The 18,931-nt window shown below is 36.2% G+C and overlaps 3 protein-coding genes across 3 annotated transcripts in view; all 3 read left to right on the plus strand.

The window, feature by feature from the left end:
* Positions 1-3,354, plus strand: part of LOC106735889 (olfactory receptor 4P4-like) — a 6,171-nt gene extending 2,817 nt beyond the window's left edge. Inside the window, 2 exon segments of the mRNA XM_014591353.1 lie at positions 155-285; positions 3,349-3,354. Coding sequence (XP_014446839.1) covers positions 155-285; positions 3,349-3,354 — 137 coding nt within the window.
* A 2,283-nt stretch (positions 3,355-5,637) lies between these two features.
* Positions 5,638-9,362, plus strand: LOC102496616 (olfactory receptor 4P4). Its single transcript, XM_006157915.1, has 3 exons — positions 5,638-6,569; positions 8,043-8,624; positions 9,236-9,362. The coding sequence occupies exons 1-3, from the start codon at positions 5,638-5,640 to the stop codon at positions 9,360-9,362; spliced, it is 1,641 nt and encodes a 546-aa protein (XP_006157977.1).
* Positions 9,363-12,502: 3,140 nt separating this feature from the next.
* LOC102497042 (olfactory receptor 4P4) lies at positions 12,503-16,228 on the plus strand. The gene is made up of 3 exons (XM_006157916.1): positions 12,503-13,434; positions 14,908-15,489; positions 16,102-16,228. The coding sequence occupies exons 1-3, from the start codon at positions 12,503-12,505 to the stop codon at positions 16,226-16,228; spliced, it is 1,641 nt and encodes a 546-aa protein (XP_006157978.1).
* The last annotated feature ends 2,703 nt before the right edge of the window (positions 16,229-18,931 follow it).

The following is an 18,931-nucleotide window of genomic DNA, read 5'->3' on the forward strand; positions in this document are numbered from 1 at the left end:
ACTTGATAACACATGTGTTGATATGCTTGATTGAATCAATATACAGTGTATTCTGGATGGAAAATCTCGTTTTGTATGCTGTAGTGATGTATAGTGAATGAATGTAAATAAATAAATTTAAAGAAATAAAAAGAAATCACTCAGCAGAAGGAAAGGGCAAAGAAAGCCTTGTCTACCTGTGGGTCTCATATCACTGTGGTCATCTTATTTTTGGGATCTTCAATCTTTGCATATTGTAGACCTCCTACCACTTTCTCTGAGGACAAAATATTTGCAGTCAACTACGTGGGAGTTCAGTGACATAGCCATTATGCTAACTGCTGGTCACAAGTACAGTACTTTTTTTCTAAATTATTTTGTATGTATGCTTTGTGCATCCAAACAAAATAACACTAAAGTTTATAAGTTTGTATATTTTCCTGAAATTTTACTTAACACTTATGTATAAAGGAAAACACATGATACAATAATTATCTCAAAAAATTCAATAAACTCATTTTTTGAGGAAATATGAAGATCATTATCTACCATAAGAACCAGAGCCATCCTTCTATTTTAGACTTATGAAAAATATACATCCTTCACAAAACAAAACAAAGCAAAACTTTTCAAATTTGTTTGCATCACAATATCTCTGCATGAAATGCAGGGGAATGCAGCCATTAGGGGGCAGGAGGATGTGTAATAACTGAGATTCCCAAACCACAAACAAAGCTAATAATAGCTTGCATACTATTTATAATCCAAATTCTATACTAGTTGTAGCAGGACCTTGCTAACAGATTTAAATAAATGTGCATGGTGTGTTTAACATTTGGGAAAGTAAATCCAAGCAACATATGAGGAATTGTCAATGTTCTAGAGTGAAGAAATAGCTATTCTAAATTTATATTTAATTAAGTACTTAATAATAGCATTATTATCTCTAGAAATAATTTATTGATGGTAATATAGTTATTTGACTCATTTGGCTATCATATTATTCCACTGCTTTCCAACTGTTGCTCTGAGTATGTGACCTCTTATTATTTGTATGAACATTGGATGAGTGACAGATGTCAGTTGTCTCTAAAATGATACAGAATTTTTCTTATAAACAATTTATGAACTATGTTGAGTAAAAATGGGACTTTAAGAAGCTTAAGTGAAGTAATCTAAACATTATAAGTATGACCAAGTTAAATAAGGAAAGAACGAAAATACTGGAAAAGAAGTAAGAATGGATTCTAAGCCACTGAAGCAGAAGAGCAGGTGTGGTGAGTTATGATTCCTTCCAGAATGTGTAATATCTACTGAGTATATTTTTGTCTCCACTGCATAAATAACAGATTGACTGTCAGTTAAAATGAAATACAGGCATACTCTCTGAATATGTTAGACTAATTAGTTTTGTGATTAAGTAACAAGAAATTCAAGAAGTTGTCCATTGAGGGTAAATTGTGATTATGTTCTGGAAGGATACAAAGACAGTGACATGGAAATAATGCTTAGCTAGATAGTAAATTTTAAATAAGGGATAAGGAGTATTAGAATTTTTGGTAGAAAATAAGCAAAGTACTGATTAAGATAATATTGATTCACAGATTACCAATAAAATGAGAAAAATCAAATTGAAAAACATTAAAGATCTCTCCTGGTGATAATCATTGTTCTCTACTCCTCCAAAGAAAACAAAAATTTAAAAAGGAAAGGGTGGCCCAGGAATTAATCAGAGAGTTGGACAAGCCTTCAAAATGTCAAGTAAATGATCTCTCCACTTGAGCTGTGTTTACATGATCTCTCTTTATTTCTTTGTTATAATGATTGTTAGAGTTATGGATCCAGAACAAGTGAATACATATTCCAAAAGTGACTGAAGAGCTGTCCTAGAGAGCAGATCATTATCTTTTTTTCCCCTGGTTCATTATTCTTACATGGGGATTTTTGTGCCTAAAATAGCCTCACTCACTTAGAGAGTATAAGGAGACATAGTATATTTTACTTAGGGACAGGAACTGTAACTGTCTTACTCTACAAGAGGGCTATATTTGTAGAAAATAGAAAATGGTTGAGGATGCAAGTCTTATTCATTACCTATATTTTGGAAACTCAGAGAGTTTGAGTTTATTTGTTATCCCACTTTTGTTCTCTAGTTTATTCTCCTGGGTCTTTCTCAAAACAAAAACATTGAAGTTCTCTGCTTTGTGTTATTTTTTTATTTTGCTATGTTATCTCTTTTTTATCTTTATTTTGCAACTTTACCTTTAAATTTGAAATTTAAAAACCTCTGATTCATATGGGGAGAAATTATGTCTTAAACATTGGAGCAATGAAGGAAATAAAATGATTTCACGTTGAAAATTGATGACAGAGTTGAGAATAGGAACCACACATCTTTTTATATGATGAACAAGTGTATGGGGAAGTTTAAATAAAAAGGGATAAATGCCAAAAAGTTAAATATAGCCTTATACATAGCCTTGAGAAGATGACAATTAGAGAATCTAACATGAATTTAAGAACACAGTTTGCCTTAGACTATATATAGTTAGTAGAAAAATTACATTAATCAGTAAAGGCAGAATAATAGTTTGGCTTTGCCTGAATATTCTAACAACCTTAGTTTATTGAGAGGCTTCATTTCATGTCTGGACTATATATATTTCAGTTTATGTGAAAAATAACTAGGGACCAGCAGTTAGCGTAATGCCTATGTCGCTGGACTCCCATGTAGTCGACCACGGTTCGCGTCCCGGACCCGGTGGCTTAAAACTCACACCAGGTGCATGTGTGTACGTACCCAAGATCCCGAGGGGAGAATGGAGGAGAAGGGATTGCGGTGTGGCCATCCCCCCTGGGGGGGTGATTTCTCGCTTGCTTTCTGTCTCTCTGTCTCTCTCTGTCTTTCTGGTGAGCGAAAACCTCTCCAAAAAAATTTTTAAAAAATAACTAAAGCACATGATTACAATAATGAATTTATTTTTTTCTTAATTACTTTGACTTTTCTAAACTAATACCTTAAGTATTATTTTAAAATAAAAAGTAGACTTTATTATTTAGAGGTAAGGAAATATTTTCACGTATTATTGGAAGCACGCTAAGGACAATTGCTTTTTAATGTTTGTCAACAAGCTAATTCTAAACCTTAAGATTGCATTCATTCCGTTTTTATTTTTATTTCATTTTTTTTTTACATAGAAGGTGACACAGTTAATCTATAAAAGAAATGAGCAGGAAATAAATGGATTAAATTAGCTACAAAATTACTGCACAGGATACATCACAAATTTTAAACAAAGATGATAATATTAAGTAATGTTGGGGTCAAATTGGACTATTTAGTTAATAATTCTCTTATTTTACCAACAGCTTTGAGACTTGAACTAAATTAGCAGAAGCTCTGGTCAACCCCAAATACATTGCCTCACTTTTCATTAATTAAATACTGTCAGTTTTAATATTTGCTGAATGATGAAAATATCCAAATTACATTATTTATTCTATATTGTACTCTTAATCAAAATCTTGACTATTTGGAGATTTGAGTAGTAAATCTCCAAATTTTTTTCTTACTTAAATGACTATAAAGTTTTATGTTCTTCATGGGAGTCAAATTTACTGACTGTGGGAAACAGCAGTTAGCGTAATGGCTATGTTGCTGGAATCCCACGTAGTCGACCACGGTTCGCGTCCCAGACCCGGTGGCTTAAAACTCACGCCAGGTGTGTGTGTGTGCGTGCCCAAGATCCCGAGAGGAGAATGGAGGAGAAGGGATTGCGGCATGACCATCCCCCCGGGGGGTGATTTCTCGCTTTCTGTCTCTATGTCTCTGTCTGGCGAGCATACGTGTCCTATAGCGAAACCCTCTCCCCCCAAAAAAAAATTACTGACTGTCTCATTGACAACTGTTATAGTAATGACTTGGTACCACTAACATTTACATAGTTAGTTCAGAAATTATCAGTCTCTCATTAATAAAATATTGCCCACTTATTGATTGTATTTGTATTTCACAACAATTTTGTGACAATGTCCAGGCCAGTTTGTCCATTTTTTAAATGAGATCAATTTAATTAAGAGAAATAAAGTAATTATTACACAAATTGATATTTAATATGATTTAAAAACCTGTTTATTTAAAAACATAAAACTTTTCTCACAAACTTTCAAAAATTTTGTTTCTTTGAATCATAGAGTTTAACGATCTTATTGTTTTGGCAAAAGGCATAAACTGGACAAAACAGAAAATGAAAATGCAGACTTCAATTCAAAACACTAAGAAGAAAAGTACTTCCAACATATGATCATGTTACTGAACCAAGAATAAAACAATCCAGGTAAAATTGCCTTCTGTTCTTAACTTTTAGTTTTCACTACTGCTTGTTTCTGTGACTCATTTAAGTACATTATTTTAAATGAATGGCTATAAAAATAAATGTATTTTTATTATGTAATATCAGTATTTACTGTCACAAATCACAGATAAGAAAAGGTAAACCAAAAATTAAAAATTACTGAAACCAATTAGCCTCTTGCTTAGAGTTCTTATTTTTCATTTTGTAAATAGATATATAGATATAGATACAGATATATATGATTATAGTAGTAGTCCTCCCTTATCTGTGGTCTAACTTTCCAAAATTCAAGTGTTGTCTGATATTTTTTTGTTTCTTTGGAGAGGTCTTTCACTATAGGGTTCATGCGCTCGCCAGACAGAGAGAGAGAGTCACAGATACAGAAAGCGAGAAATCACCCCCCAGGGGGGATGGTCACGCCGCAATCCCTTCTCCTCCATTCTCCTCTCGGGATCTTGGGCATGCACGCACACACACCCAGCATGAATTTTAAGCCACCTGGTCCGGGACATGAACCGCGGTCGACTATGTGGTAGTCCAGCGACATAGCCATTACGCTAACTGCTGGTTCCCAAGTGTGGTCTGATATTTTTAGAGAGAGATTACATTCACATAACTTTCATTACAGCATATTGTTGTAGTTATTCTATTTTTATTTGTTATTTTATTAATCTCCTACTGTGCCTACTTTATAAATAAATTAAACCTTATAATAGGTATTTATGCATAGGAAAAAACATGGTATATATAGGATTTGATACCATTCCAAATTTCTGTCATTGACTGGGGAGTTGGAATACATCCTTTTCAGATGAGGAAAAACTACTGAATATTAGTCTTTAATTTTATTTTCTGCCTCACTCTAAAATGATTTTGAGGTAGGGTATATTTACCAGTGACCACTGTTAAAGTTTATATTGCAAAGCATCATTGTGACATATACTTGCATCTTTAACAGAGTTGGTAAGGATCCAGATCTATGTCCATTCTAAAGACTTACTTGTACATTGGGAGATGATTGGAAACTATAATAATTTTTAAACAGTTTAATTGATTGGACACATTAATGTCAAGATGTAATAATGTTTTGAAAGTCTGACTCATGAGAGACTAATCAGAATAACAGCAAATTCATTTCTACTACTTATCAGATTTTCATTTTCTGCAACTTTGGAAGCATAGCTATTAGACATAGCTGCATGACCATAGTATTATTATCATTATTCTTCATCACATTTCCAGCATTGACTTATGCATTATATTTTTTCAGGTGGCTGTTATGCATTTTTTATTGTACTGGACCATGGAAAATAGGAATAATGTTACTCTGTTTATTCTTCTGGGTCTTTCTCAAAACAAAAACATTGAAGTTCTCTGCTTTGTGTTATTTTTATTTTGTTACATTGTGATTTGCTTGGGAAACTTGCTCATAATGATCTCTATCACATGCACTCAGCTAATTGACCAACCCATGTATTTCTTCCTTAATTATCTCTCAGTCTCAGATCTTTGCTATACATCCACAGTCACACCCAAACTAATGACTGATTTACTGGCAGAAAGGAAGATCATTTCCTATAATAACTGCATGATACAGCTCTTCATCCTTCACTTCCTTGGGGCCATTGAGATCTTCATCCTCACAGGGATGGCCTATGACCGCTATGTGGCCATCTGCAAGCCGCTTCACTATACCATCATCATGAACAAGCAAAAGTGTAACACAATCATCATAGCTTGTTGTACCGGAGGGTTTATACACTCTGCCAGCCAGTTTCTTCTCACCATCTTCTTACCGTTCTGTGGCCCCAATGAGATAGATCATTACTTCTGTGATGTGTATCCTTTGCTGAAACTGGCTTGCACTGACACATACAGAATTGGTCTCTTGGTCGTTATGAATTCGGGTCTGATTGCTTTGGCGACTTTTGTGGTTTTGATGGTGTCTTATTTTCTAATATTATACACCATCAGGGTTTACCCTGCAGAGAGCCGTACCAGAGCTCTTTCAACTTGCAGTTCCCACATAACCGTTGTGGTTCTCTTCTTTGTGCCTGTCCTTTTCATTTACATCCGACCTGCCACAACCTTCCCAGAAGACAAAGTGCTTGCTCTTTTCTATACCATCATCGCCCCCATGTTCAACCCTCTGATCTACACACTGAGAAACATGGAGATGAAGGATGCTGTAAGAAAGCTGTGGTATCATCAGTTCTTTTTGAAAAGGAGCTTATAGTAAAGACATTTAGAATTTGACTTGAGTGCTCATCCTGAATCCTAAAATAAATACGGAAAGACGTAAAAGCATACAGTTACATGTAAGAGCCAGCCACAAATTGGAGTTCAGTATCTCCAGCATTTCTTAGACTCCTCCTGGATAGACAATGTTTATTTATGTTTTCATGTTTATTATCCCTCTGTGTTCTTCTTGTATCTGCTTTAAATTTTCTTTGATTTGACATTTTATTTTGATTATTCAATCATGTCTGTTCTCCCTTTTTGATTTGCCATTTTATTCTAGTGAGTCCCTGTTGAAAGAAATTAATAGTTATCTGGTAGAGAAGAAACATATATTGTACATATAAATATGCATAATTTTATCCCAGCATCTCATAGGTTAGGCTATAAAGGTAGATTTTTCAACTGAAGGTGATAGACAAACATTTGGAACATTTAACTTCTTTGGCTAATCGGCATTTATAAACATTGTTCTAGATATATATGAATCTCTTTTAAAAATGACACCTTTAGGGGCCAATGGGTGGTATGGTGGTTGGGGGAGCTGGACTCCCACATAGCCGACCATGATTCTACTCCCGGACATGGTGGTTTGCTTTCTTGGTTTCACTAAATAAATAAATAAAGTTAAATAAAATAATTCTTTTTTTAAAATGGCATCTTTAAGCATCCATAAACAACAAGATACTTCTACAAAAGTAGTATCCTCTCTTCCCCTCTCACCACAAGAAATACAAATATTAAACATTATGAACAATACTCAATATCAGTGTTAATTTCTCTTCTATGTGAGATTACAACCCTTCCTAAATAATATGCAACAAAATAGAATAGATTGTAAAATTGAACACTAAAAATGTTTTAATATAAAACAATAAGAAATTAGAAAAATGTGTGTGTGTGTATATATATATATTTATATGCACATGCACATACACATATATTATGCATTGTTACAATGCCAAAGTGTAGTGCAGATATAAGAAAGATAGTTTGAAGAGGACAAGAAAGACATTTTTGTATTACCTGTCACCCTTTTCCCACTCCCAAGTTGCAGAGACACCCTCCCTCTGGGGTAAGGAGAAAAAAGTGAGTACCGTGTTTTCCTTCAGACTCCAACATTTTGCCTACTCCGAGAAACCCTGCCCTAGGTTGGACCCACGGCCTCAGACTCTAGCCTGATACCCCTAGAATGAGTCTCCAGGACCACCTCTCTATCGAGCTATATTCTGTAGTCTTATGCTTCAGATCATCTCAGTATATTATCTAGGCTAGAGCTGTAGCCCCAGGCTCCAAGTCAGCTCAGCAGACATGTTTTCAAGGTCCATTCTAGAACCAGTCTTGTTCTAGTGTCCCCAGAATGGCAACAGCTCCCATCACTAAGTTGGTGCCACATATCCAGGTTTCAGTCCTGTCCCAAATTCAATGGCCCCTGCTATAAGACTGACACCTAGCTCTAGATCTGCCCAGTACCAGGCTGGTCCTTGCAGTCTCACCCTACAGGCCATCTCCAGAGCACCCTGTTCCAATAAATCCAGAGCACAGGTCCAACTCAATAGACCCCAATGTGTGGACAGTCCCTCAGTACACAGGCTCTGGATCAACGACTGAGGCTCCAAGCTTCAAACCATCACTCAGAATACCACGTTCCAAACAGACCACCTCAGACACTAGTTCCATGCCTTCCTCAACACGAGGCAGGCCATGGCTTCAAGTTATTTCCAGTAGGCCCAGAGTCCAGATCTACTTCAGCAGACCCAGACTCCAGGAGTACCCTACAGACACTAGTATCAGACTGGCTCCCACAGTGTGGTACTTCAGTAATGACCATGCAGATCTAGGCTCTCAACTAGTCCAGATGGATCCAGACCCTAGGCTTATTCTCACAGATGTAAAATCTAGGTTCACTACAACAACAGATCAGTCTCATGGATTCATGACCCATACCCACTCCAGTGGACCCAACCACCAGGTCAACCTGCCTAAGGATCCAGTAGTTCAGTGGAAGACCATGCTGGACAGCCTGCTCAGAATCTCTGGATGGATTAAATGGTAAAGAGTTACCCAGACAAAATCATTCTACCAAGACTGGAAGAAGTGCTTATTCCTTCAAAAGCACAGAGAGCAACGCACAGCCACAAGTATCAAGAACAATCAAGGAAACTTGACATTACAAAAAGAGCAAAAAAAAAAAAAAATCAGTTAACAACCCAAAGGGGGGGGGGAAACAAACTGATGTGTAATCTGCCTGAAAAAGAATTATAAAATAAGTCTTTTTAAAAAGTCAGTGAAATTTAATGGAATTCAGAGAAATAATTGAATAAAACCAAGAAAACAATAAATGATCAAATGAGAAATTTAACAGATAAATTGAAAATACAAGAAACATTGCTAATGATTCAGTAATTGTACTCAAGGAAAACAAATTATATTCATTACTGTGAGTGAAATATGACTAGAGAGACAATATATTGTTATGTGCCCCTCTCTGTTCCTGGTTTTCTAGTGAGGTAAAAAAATAGAGAGGTGTTGGTGACAGAATTTAAACTTCTGCTAATTCTTCATATTCATTATAGAATCCATATACTACAAAATATTATGGATGACATAATGATAGTCTTGGTCAATTAGAGCCCACACTCTTTTTTTATTTTTCTTTTTAGTTGGTTACAGAGAAAACTGGTCAAAGGTACAGTCTCTGGTGAACATTTTCAAAAAACATTATATTTACCTCCAGCTTTACAGGGCCCTGCACTGCACAACCTTATTGGATGCCAGTCACAGAATTAATGCAAATGATGTCCCATGGGTTTGTCACCATAGCAACCTACATATAAATCTAAATGTATGTCAAAGGCAAACATTACCATTAACCAGAAATAAAATGCACGGTCAACAGGTTAAAAAAAAAAAGAAAGGAAGGAAGGAAGGAATAGTGGAATTGAAGGTAACAGTAGCATGGTGGTTAAGGTACTAAACTTTCACGTGTTTAACCATGATTCAAGTCCCGGCCCCAGCAGCATGAAAAGTACAGAGCACATGTGCATGCTTGACCAAAATCCTGAGAGGAGAATGGAGGAGAAGGGATTGCAGCATGGCCATCCTCCCTCTCTCTATTCCTCTCTCTCTCTCTAGTAAGCACATATACCCTATAGCAAAAAATAAAATAAAATAAAATAAATAAAAGAAAGAAAGAAAGAAAAGAAAAACAAAAAAGATATGTGTTATCAGGAGTGACCCTAATGATAGAAATAGCCTTTCACATACAGTGGTCTCATGAATACCAGGGAGTCAAATTTAAAGTCTAAGAATAATGCTGTTTTTGGCTTACTATGAAGACAGTCTATGAAATGTTCCTCAAAATCAAAAAATCAAGCATCAAGGAGGCAGAAGAGAGAGAAAGAAAAACAAGCATTAATCAGAAGTCCCTGATTTGAATCTTACTAGATTTCAATATTTTCTTTACTTAGAAGGTGAAACAGTTCATCTGTAAAAGAAATGAGCAGGAAATGAATTGATTAAAATAGCTACAAAATTACTGCACAGGATACATCACAAATTTTAAACAAAGATGATAATATTAAGTAATGTTGGGGTCAAATTGGACTATTTAGTTAATAATTCTCTTATTTTACCAACAGCTTTGAGACTTGAACTAAATTAGCAGAAGCTCTGGTCAACCCCAAATACATTGCCTCACTTTTCATTAATTAAATACTGTCAGTTTTAATATTTGCTGAATGATGAAAATATCCAAATTACATTATTTATTCTATATTGTACTCTTAATCAAAATCTTGACTATTTGGAGATTTGAGTAGTAAATCTCCAAATTTTTTTCTTACTTAAATGACTATAAAGTTTTATGTTCTTCATGGGAGTCAAATTTACTGACTGTGGGAAACAGCAGTTAGCGTAATGGCTATGTTGCTGGAATCCCACGTAGTCGACCACGGTTCGCGTCCCAGACCCGGTGGCTTAAAACTCACGCCAGGTGTGTGTGTGTGCGTGCCCAAGATCCCGAGAGGAGAATGGAGGAGAAGGGATTGCGGCATGACCATCCCCCCGGGGGGTGATTTCTCGCTTTCTGTCTCTATGTCTCTGTCTGGCGAGCATACGTGTCCTATAGCGAAAACCTCTCCCCCCCAAAAAAAATTACTGACTGTCTCATTGACAACTGTTATAGTAATGACTTGGTACCACTAACATTTACATAGTTAGTTCAGAAATTATCAGTCTCTCATTAATAAAATATTGCCCACTTATTGATTGTATTTGTATTTCACAACAATTTTGTGACAATGTCCAGGCCAGTTTGTCCATTTTTTAAATGAGATCAATTTAATTAAGAGAAATAAAGTAATTATTACACAAATTGATATTTAATATGATTTAAAAACCTGTTTATTTAAAAACATAAAACTTTTCTCACAAACTTTCAAAAATTTTGTTTCTTTGAATCATAGAGTTTAACGATCTTATTGTTTTGGCAAAAGGCATAAACTGGACAAAACAGAAAATGAAAATGCAGACTTCAATTCAAAACACTAAGAAGAAAAGTACTTCCAACATATGATCATGTTACTGAACCAAGAATAAAACAATCCAGGTAAAATTGCCTTCTGTTCTTAACTTTTAGTTTTCACTACTGCTTGTTTCTGTGACTCATTTAAGTACATTATTTTAAATGAATGGCTATAAAAATAAATGTATTTTTATTATGTAATATCAGTATTTACTGTCACAAATCACAGATAAGAAAAGGTAAACCAAAAATTAAAAATTACTGAAACCAATTAGCCTCTTGCTTAGAGTTCTTATTTTTCATTTTGTAAATAGATATATAGATATAGATACAGATATATATGATTATAGTAGTAGTCCTCCCTTATCTGTGGTCTAACTTTCCAAAATTCAAGTGTTGTCTGATATTTTTTTGTTTCTTTGGAGAGGTCTTTCACTATAGGGTTCATGCGCTCGCCAGACAGAGAGAGAGAGTCACAGATACAGAAAGCGAGAAATCACCCCCCAGGGGGGATGGTCACGCCGCAATCCCTTCTCCTCCATTCTCCTCTCGGGATCTTGGGCATGCACGCACACACACCCAGCATGAATTTTAAGCCACCTGGTCCGGGACATGAACCGCGGTCGACTATGTGGTAGTCCAGCGACATAGCCATTACGCTAACTGCTGGTTCCCAAGTGTGGTCTGATATTTTTAGAGAGAGATTACATTCACATAACTTTCATTACAGCATATTGTTGTAGTTATTCTATTTTTATTTGTTATTTTATTAATCTCCTACTGTGCCTACTTTATAAATAAATTAAACCTTATAATAGGTATTTATGCATAGGAAAAAACATGGTATATATAGGATTTGATACCATTCCAAATTTCTGTCATTGACTGGGGAGTTGGAATACATCCTTTTCAGATGAGGAAAAACTACTGAATATTAGTCTTTAATTTTATTTTCTGCCTCACTCTAAAATGATTTTGAGGTAGGGTATATTTACCAGTGACCACTGTTAAAGTTTATATTGCAAAGCATCATTGTGACATATACTTGCATCTTTAACAGAGTTGGTAAGGATCCAGATCTATGTCCATTCTAAAGACTTACTTGTACATTGGGAGATGATTGGAAACTATAATAATTTTTAAACAGTTTAATTGATTGGACACATTAATGTCAAGATGTAATAATGTTTTGAAAGTCTGACTCATGAGAGACTAATCAGAATAACAGCAAATTCATTTCTACTACTTATCAGATTTTCATTTTCTGCAACTTTGGAAGCATAGCTATTAGACATAGCTGCATGACCATAGTATTATTATCATTATTCTTCATCACATTTCCAGCATTGACTTATGCATTATATTTTTTCAGGTGGCTGTTATGCATTTTTTATTGTACTGGACCATGGAAAATAGGAATAATGTTACTCTGTTTATTCTTCTGGGTCTTTCTCAAAACAAAAACATTGAAGTTCTCTGCTTTGTGTTATTTTTATTTTGTTACATTGTGATTTGCTTGGGAAACTTGCTCATAATGATCTCTATCACATGCACTCAGCTAATTGACCAACCCATGTATTTCTTCCTTAATTATCTCTCAGTCTCAGATCTTTGCTATACATCCACAGTCACACCCAAACTAATGACTGATTTACTGGCAGAAAGGAAGATCATTTCCTATAATAACTGCATGATACAGCTCTTCATCCTTCACTTCCTTGGGGCCATTGAGATCTTCATCCTCACAGGGATGGCCTATGACCGCTATGTGGCCATCTGCAAGCCGCTTCACTATACCATCATCATGAACAAGCAAAAGTGTAACACAATCATCATAGCTTGTTGTACCGGAGGGTTTATACACTCTGCCAGCCAGTTTCTTCTCACCATCTTCTTACCGTTCTGTGGCCCCAATGAGATAGATCATTACTTCTGTGATGTGTATCCTTTGCTGAAACTGGCTTGCACTGACACATACAGAATTGGTCTCTTGGTCGTTATGAATTCGGGTCTGATTGCTTTGGCGACTTTTGTGGTTTTGATGGTGTCTTATTTTCTAATATTATACACCATCAGGGTTTACCCTGCAGAGAGCCGTACCAGAGCTCTTTCAACTTGCAGTTCCCACATAACCGTTGTGGTTCTCTTCTTTGTGCCTGTCCTTTTCATTTACATCCGACCTGCCACAACCTTCCCAGAAGACAAAGTGCTTGCTCTTTTCTATACCATCATCGCCCCCATGTTCAACCCTCTGATCTACACACTGAGAAACATGGAGATGAAGGATGCTGTAAGAAAGCTGTGGTATCATCAGTTCTTTTTGAAAAGGAGCTTATAGTAAAGACATTTAGAATTTGACTTGAGTGCTCATCCTGAATCCTAAAATAAATACGGAAAGACGTAAAAGCATACAGTTACATGTAAGAGCCAGCCACAAATTGGAGTTCAGTATCTCCAGCATTTCTTAGACTCCTCCTGGATAGACAATGTTTATTTATGTTTTCATGTTTATTATCCCTCTGTGTTCTTCTTGTATCTGCTTTAAATTTTCTTTGATTTGACATTTTATTTTGATTATTCAATCATGTCTGTTCTCCCTTTTTGATTTGCCATTTTATTCTAGTGAGTCCCTGTTGAAAGAAATTAATAGTTATCTGGTAGAGAAGAAACATATATTGTACATATAAATATGCATAATTTTATCCCAGCATCTCATAGGTTAGGCTATAAAGGTAGATTTTTCAACTGAAGGTGATAGACAAACATTTGGAACATTTAACTTCTTTGGCTAATCGGCATTTATAAACATTGTTCTAGATATATATGAATCTCTTTTAAAAATGACACCTTTAGGGGCCAATGGGTGGTATGGTGGTTGGGGGAGCTGGACTCCCACATAGCCGACCATGATTCTACTCCCGGACATGGTGGTTTGCTTTCTTGGTTTCACTAAATAAATAAATAAAGTTAAATAAAATAATTCTTTTTTTAAAATGGCATCTTTAAGCATCCATAAACAACAAGATACTTCTACAAAAGTAGTATCCTCTCTTCCCCTCTCACCACAAGAAATACAAATATTAAACATTATGAACAATACTCAATATCAGTGTTAATTTCTCTTCTATGTGAGATTACAACCCTTCCTAAATAATATGCAACAAAATAGAATAGATTGTAAAATTGAACACTAAAAATGTTTTAATATAAAACAATAAGAAATTAGAAAAATGTGTGTGTGTGTATATATATATATTTATATGCACATGCACATACACATATATTATGCATTGTTACAATGCCAAAGTGTAGTGCAGATATAAGAAAGATAGTTTGAAGAGGACAAGAAAGACATTTTTGTATTACCTGTCACCCTTTTCCCACTCCCAAGTTGCAGAGACACCCTCCCTCTGGGGTAAGGAGAAAAAAGTGAGTACCGTGTTTTCCTTCAGACTCCAACATTTTGCCTACTCCGAGAAACCCTGCCCTAGGTTGGACCCACGGCCTCAGACTCTAGCCTGATACCCCTAGAATGAGTCTCCAGGACCACCTCTCTATCGAGCTATATTCTGTAGTCTTATGCTTCAGATCATCTCAGTATATTATCTAGGCTAGAGCTGTAGCCCCAGGCTCCAAGTCAGCTCAGCAGACATGTTTTCAAGGTCCATTCTAGAACCAGTCTTGTTCTAGTGTCCCCAGAATGGCAACAGCTCCCATCACTAAGTTGGTGCCACATATCCAGGTTTCAGTCCTGTCCCAAATTCAATGGCCCCTGCTATAAGACTGACACCTAGCTCTAGATCTGCCCAGTACCAGGCTGGTCCTTGCAGTCTCACCCTACAGGCCATCTCCAGAGCACCCTGTTCCAATAAATCCAGAGCACAGGTCCAACTCAATAGACCCCAATGTGTGGACAGTCCCTCAGTACACAGGCTCTGGATCAACGACTGAGGCTCCAAGCTTCAAACCATCACTCAGAATACCACGTTCCAAACAGACCACCTCAGACACTAGTTCCATGCCTTCCTCAACACGAGGCAGGCCATGGCTTCAAGTTATTTCCAGTAGGCCCAGAGTCCAGATCTACTTCAGCAGACCCAGACTCCAGGAGTACCCTACAGACACTAGTATCAGACTGGCTCCCACAGTGTGGTACTTCAGTAATGACCATGCAGATCTAGGCTCTCAACTAGTCCAGATGGATCCAGACCCTAGGCTTATTCTCACAGATGTAAAATCTAGGTTCACTACAACAACAGATCAGTCTCATGGATTCATGACCCATACCCACTCCAGTGGACCCAACCACCAGGTCAACCTGCCTAAGGATCCAGTAGTTCAGTGGAAGACCATGCTGGACAGCCTGCTCAGAATCTCTGGATGGATTAAATGGTAAAGAGTTACCCAGACAAAATCATTCTACCAAGACTGGAAGAAGTGCTTATTCCTTCAAAAGCACAGAGAGCAACGCACAGCCACAAGTATCAAGAACAATCAAGGAAACTTGACATTACAAAAAGAGCAAAAAAAAAAAAAAATCAGTTAACAACCCAAAGGGGGGGGGGGAAACAAACTGATGTGTAATCTGCCTGAAAAAGAATTATAAAATAAGTCTTTTTAAAAAGTCAGTGAAATTTAATGGAATTCAGAGAAATAATTGAATAAAACCAAGAAAACAATAAATGATCAAATGAGAAATTTAACAGATAAATTGAAAATACAAGAAACATTGCTAATGATTCAGTAATTGTACTCAAGGAAAACAAATTATATTCATTACTGTGAGTGAAATATGACTAGAGAGACAATATATTGTTATGTGCCCCTCTCTGTTCCTGGTTTTCTAGTGAGGTAAAAAAATAGAGAGGTGTTGGTGACAGAATTTAAACTTCTGCTAATTCTTCATATTCATTATAGAATCCATATACTACAAAATATTATGGATGACATAATGATAGTCTTGGTCAATTAGAGCCCACACTCTTTTTTTATTTTTCTTTTTAGTTGGTTACAGAGAAAACTGGTCAAAGGTACAGTCTCTGGTGAACATTTTCAAAAAACATTATATTTACCTCCAGCTTTACAGGGCCCTGCACTGCACAACCTTATTGGATGCCAGTCACAGAATTAATGCAAATGATGTCCCATGGGTTTGTCACCATAGCAACCTACATATAAATCTAAATGTATGTCAAAGGCAAACATTACCATTAACCAGAAATAAAATGCACGGTCAACAGGTTAAAAAAAAAAAGAAAGGAAGGAAGGAAGGAATAGTGGAATTGAAGGTAACAGTAGCATGGTGGTTAAGGTACTAAACTTTCACGTGTTTAACCATGATTCAAGTCCCGGCCCCAGCAGCATGAAAAGTACAGAGCACATGTGCATGCTTGACCAAAATCCTGAGAGGAGAATGGAGGAGAAGGGATTGCAGCATGGCCATCCTCCCTCTCTCTATTCCTCTCTCTCTCTCTAGTAAGCACATATACCCTATAGCAAAAAATAAAATAAAATAAAATAAATAAAAGAAAGAAAGAAAGAAAAGAAAAACAAAAAAGATATGTGTTATCAGGAGTGACCCTAATGATAGAAATAGCCTTTCACATACAGTGGTCTCATGAATACCAGGGAGTCAAATTTAAAGTCTAAGAATAATGCTGTTTTTGGCTTACTATGAAGACAGTCTATGAAATGTTCCTCAAAATCAAAAAATCAAGCATCAAGGAGGCAGAAGAGAGAGAAAGAAAAACAAGCATTAATCAGAAGTCCCTGATTTGAATCTTACTACCCTAATTTATGACCTAGAGCACATGATATACTTTTATTTTGCTTATGTGCTTGATATAATGTTAATGATCTTACCCATTTTAAAGAAATAAATGTTTTTTTAAAAAAAATAAGTAAAATAAGTTGTTTGTGGAAAATAAGTAAAATAATTTTTTTTCAAAAATAAAGTCAAAATTATTTTTATAGCAAGAGCATAAGAGTTTCTTTCAAACTACCAGCTTACATGCCTTTCCATTTAACAAACTATTTTGTAAAGAAAGGAAAAATGAACTTATGTGACTTTAATTATTATTCAGAATGTGATTGTCTCATAGACCCAAATTCCTTATTTATCCTCTAAATTAGTCAGTGTAACTCTCTCAATCCAATTCTGACCATTCCCTATGCATCATTTGAAGACATGCTAAATCTGCCTCATATCTTTGATAACAGTATTTTAAATACTATTATTTATCTATTTGTAATTGATTTCCCAATAACCATCTTATCTTCTTTGGAATAACATTTTCTAAGATGTATTTTTAAAAATATTCTTACATTACTATTTGTGAGAGTTAGTGCTATAAATTTCCGCCTGCTTTGAGAGTAAAACCTGTAAACTAGCTGCTGTTGTCGGGTCTGGAGTAAGAGGTGGAGTCACTCAGATGCAAGTAATGAAAGGATTATTCCCTCAGATGGCGGGTGGTGTTGTGATTAAGGTGCTGGATCTTATGGTCAACTGCGGTTCTAGTCCCAGACCCAATGGCTTGAGAAACATGCTGAGTGCATGTGTTCCCAAAATCCCAGGTGGAGGAGAAAGGATTGCAATGTACCATCTCCCCAAGTGAAGATCTCTCATTCTTCCTCTCTTTTTCTCTTCAGTGATTGCAAAAGTCCAATGGCAAAAATCTAAAAAAATAAAAATAAAAAATTACCACTTCTTTTCCTTTTAGATATTTTTTGGGCCAGCAGTGTGAGACCTGAATCCAGTAGCTGGAAACTCATGCCAGATGCTTATGTGTGTTTGCCCAAGATTCAGGAAGTAGATGCTTATGTGTGTTTGCCCAAGATTCAGGGAGTAAAATGGAGGAGAAGGGATTACAATGTGGCCATCCTCCTCGAAGTTGCGTTCTCACTTTTCCTCTTGCTGTCTTTGTCTCTCTTTCTCTCCAGCAAATGCATGTACCCTAAAGCTAAAATCTCTACAGGGAAAAAAGTTAATCCCTGTACATCTTCACAGCTTGAAACATGATTTTCCCAGCATGCATTAGGTGCATGCCAATCAAGCAAAGATTTTACCACATACATCATCATCAACAGATAACTTTCTGTTCTTGTGTCTTTCACATGCTTTATTTTTGTTTTCTTTCTGAGCCCTTTCCTCCCCTCTGTGTGAGAAACAGAAAGTTTCTCATATGGGTGCACCGCTTAATTGAAAGAGCCTGATACACACTCAATTAAGACACCGTAGTAGAGTAAGTGAAAGTAAAGAGAAAGTTTATTTATGCAAACTGTGACTTCACACTGAAAAGGCTCACTACAGCAGCACTGGGAGTAACATCATGGGCAAACGCAAGTTCAGTGCAAAGATTTATTCAAGCTCATATCTTATTAGTCTGGGTTTTTATTTATACTGTTCTGTGTTGTTTGTCTGGAGCCAAAACGGCACAGCTGTAGGATTTCTTATGGAGAGATAGGATCTGGCCAGGATCCCAGTCCCCATTGTAAATGCACTTAAAGGGCCGGAATGTTCCAGACTTAAGGCATTTAGTTGTGTTATCCAGGAACACAGCACTATGTTCCTGGAGACTTAATAAGCTGTCCAGACCACAGGTTGTCCTTGTAAAGTTGTCTGCTTCTTTACCTTGCATGACCCATGAAACAAGACTTCCTCCATCTTAAGAAGACTCTACCATGAGGCTGCATTTTCTTAACATTCAGTCCTAAGTCTGTTTCAAGGGGTATGCAAAGGTAGCAGTTATAACTCTATGGTATAACCTCTTAATCCTATGACACATATAACAATTGTATATACACATGAGTACAAGAATCAGACTTATGTATAGTA

The sequence above is a fragment of the Tupaia chinensis genome, unplaced genomic scaffold (assembly GCF_000334495.1).
Source record: "Tupaia chinensis unplaced genomic scaffold, TupChi_1.0 Scaffold000564_1, whole genome shotgun sequence".
Taxonomy (NCBI): Eukaryota; Metazoa; Chordata; class Mammalia; order Scandentia; family Tupaiidae; genus Tupaia; species Tupaia belangeri.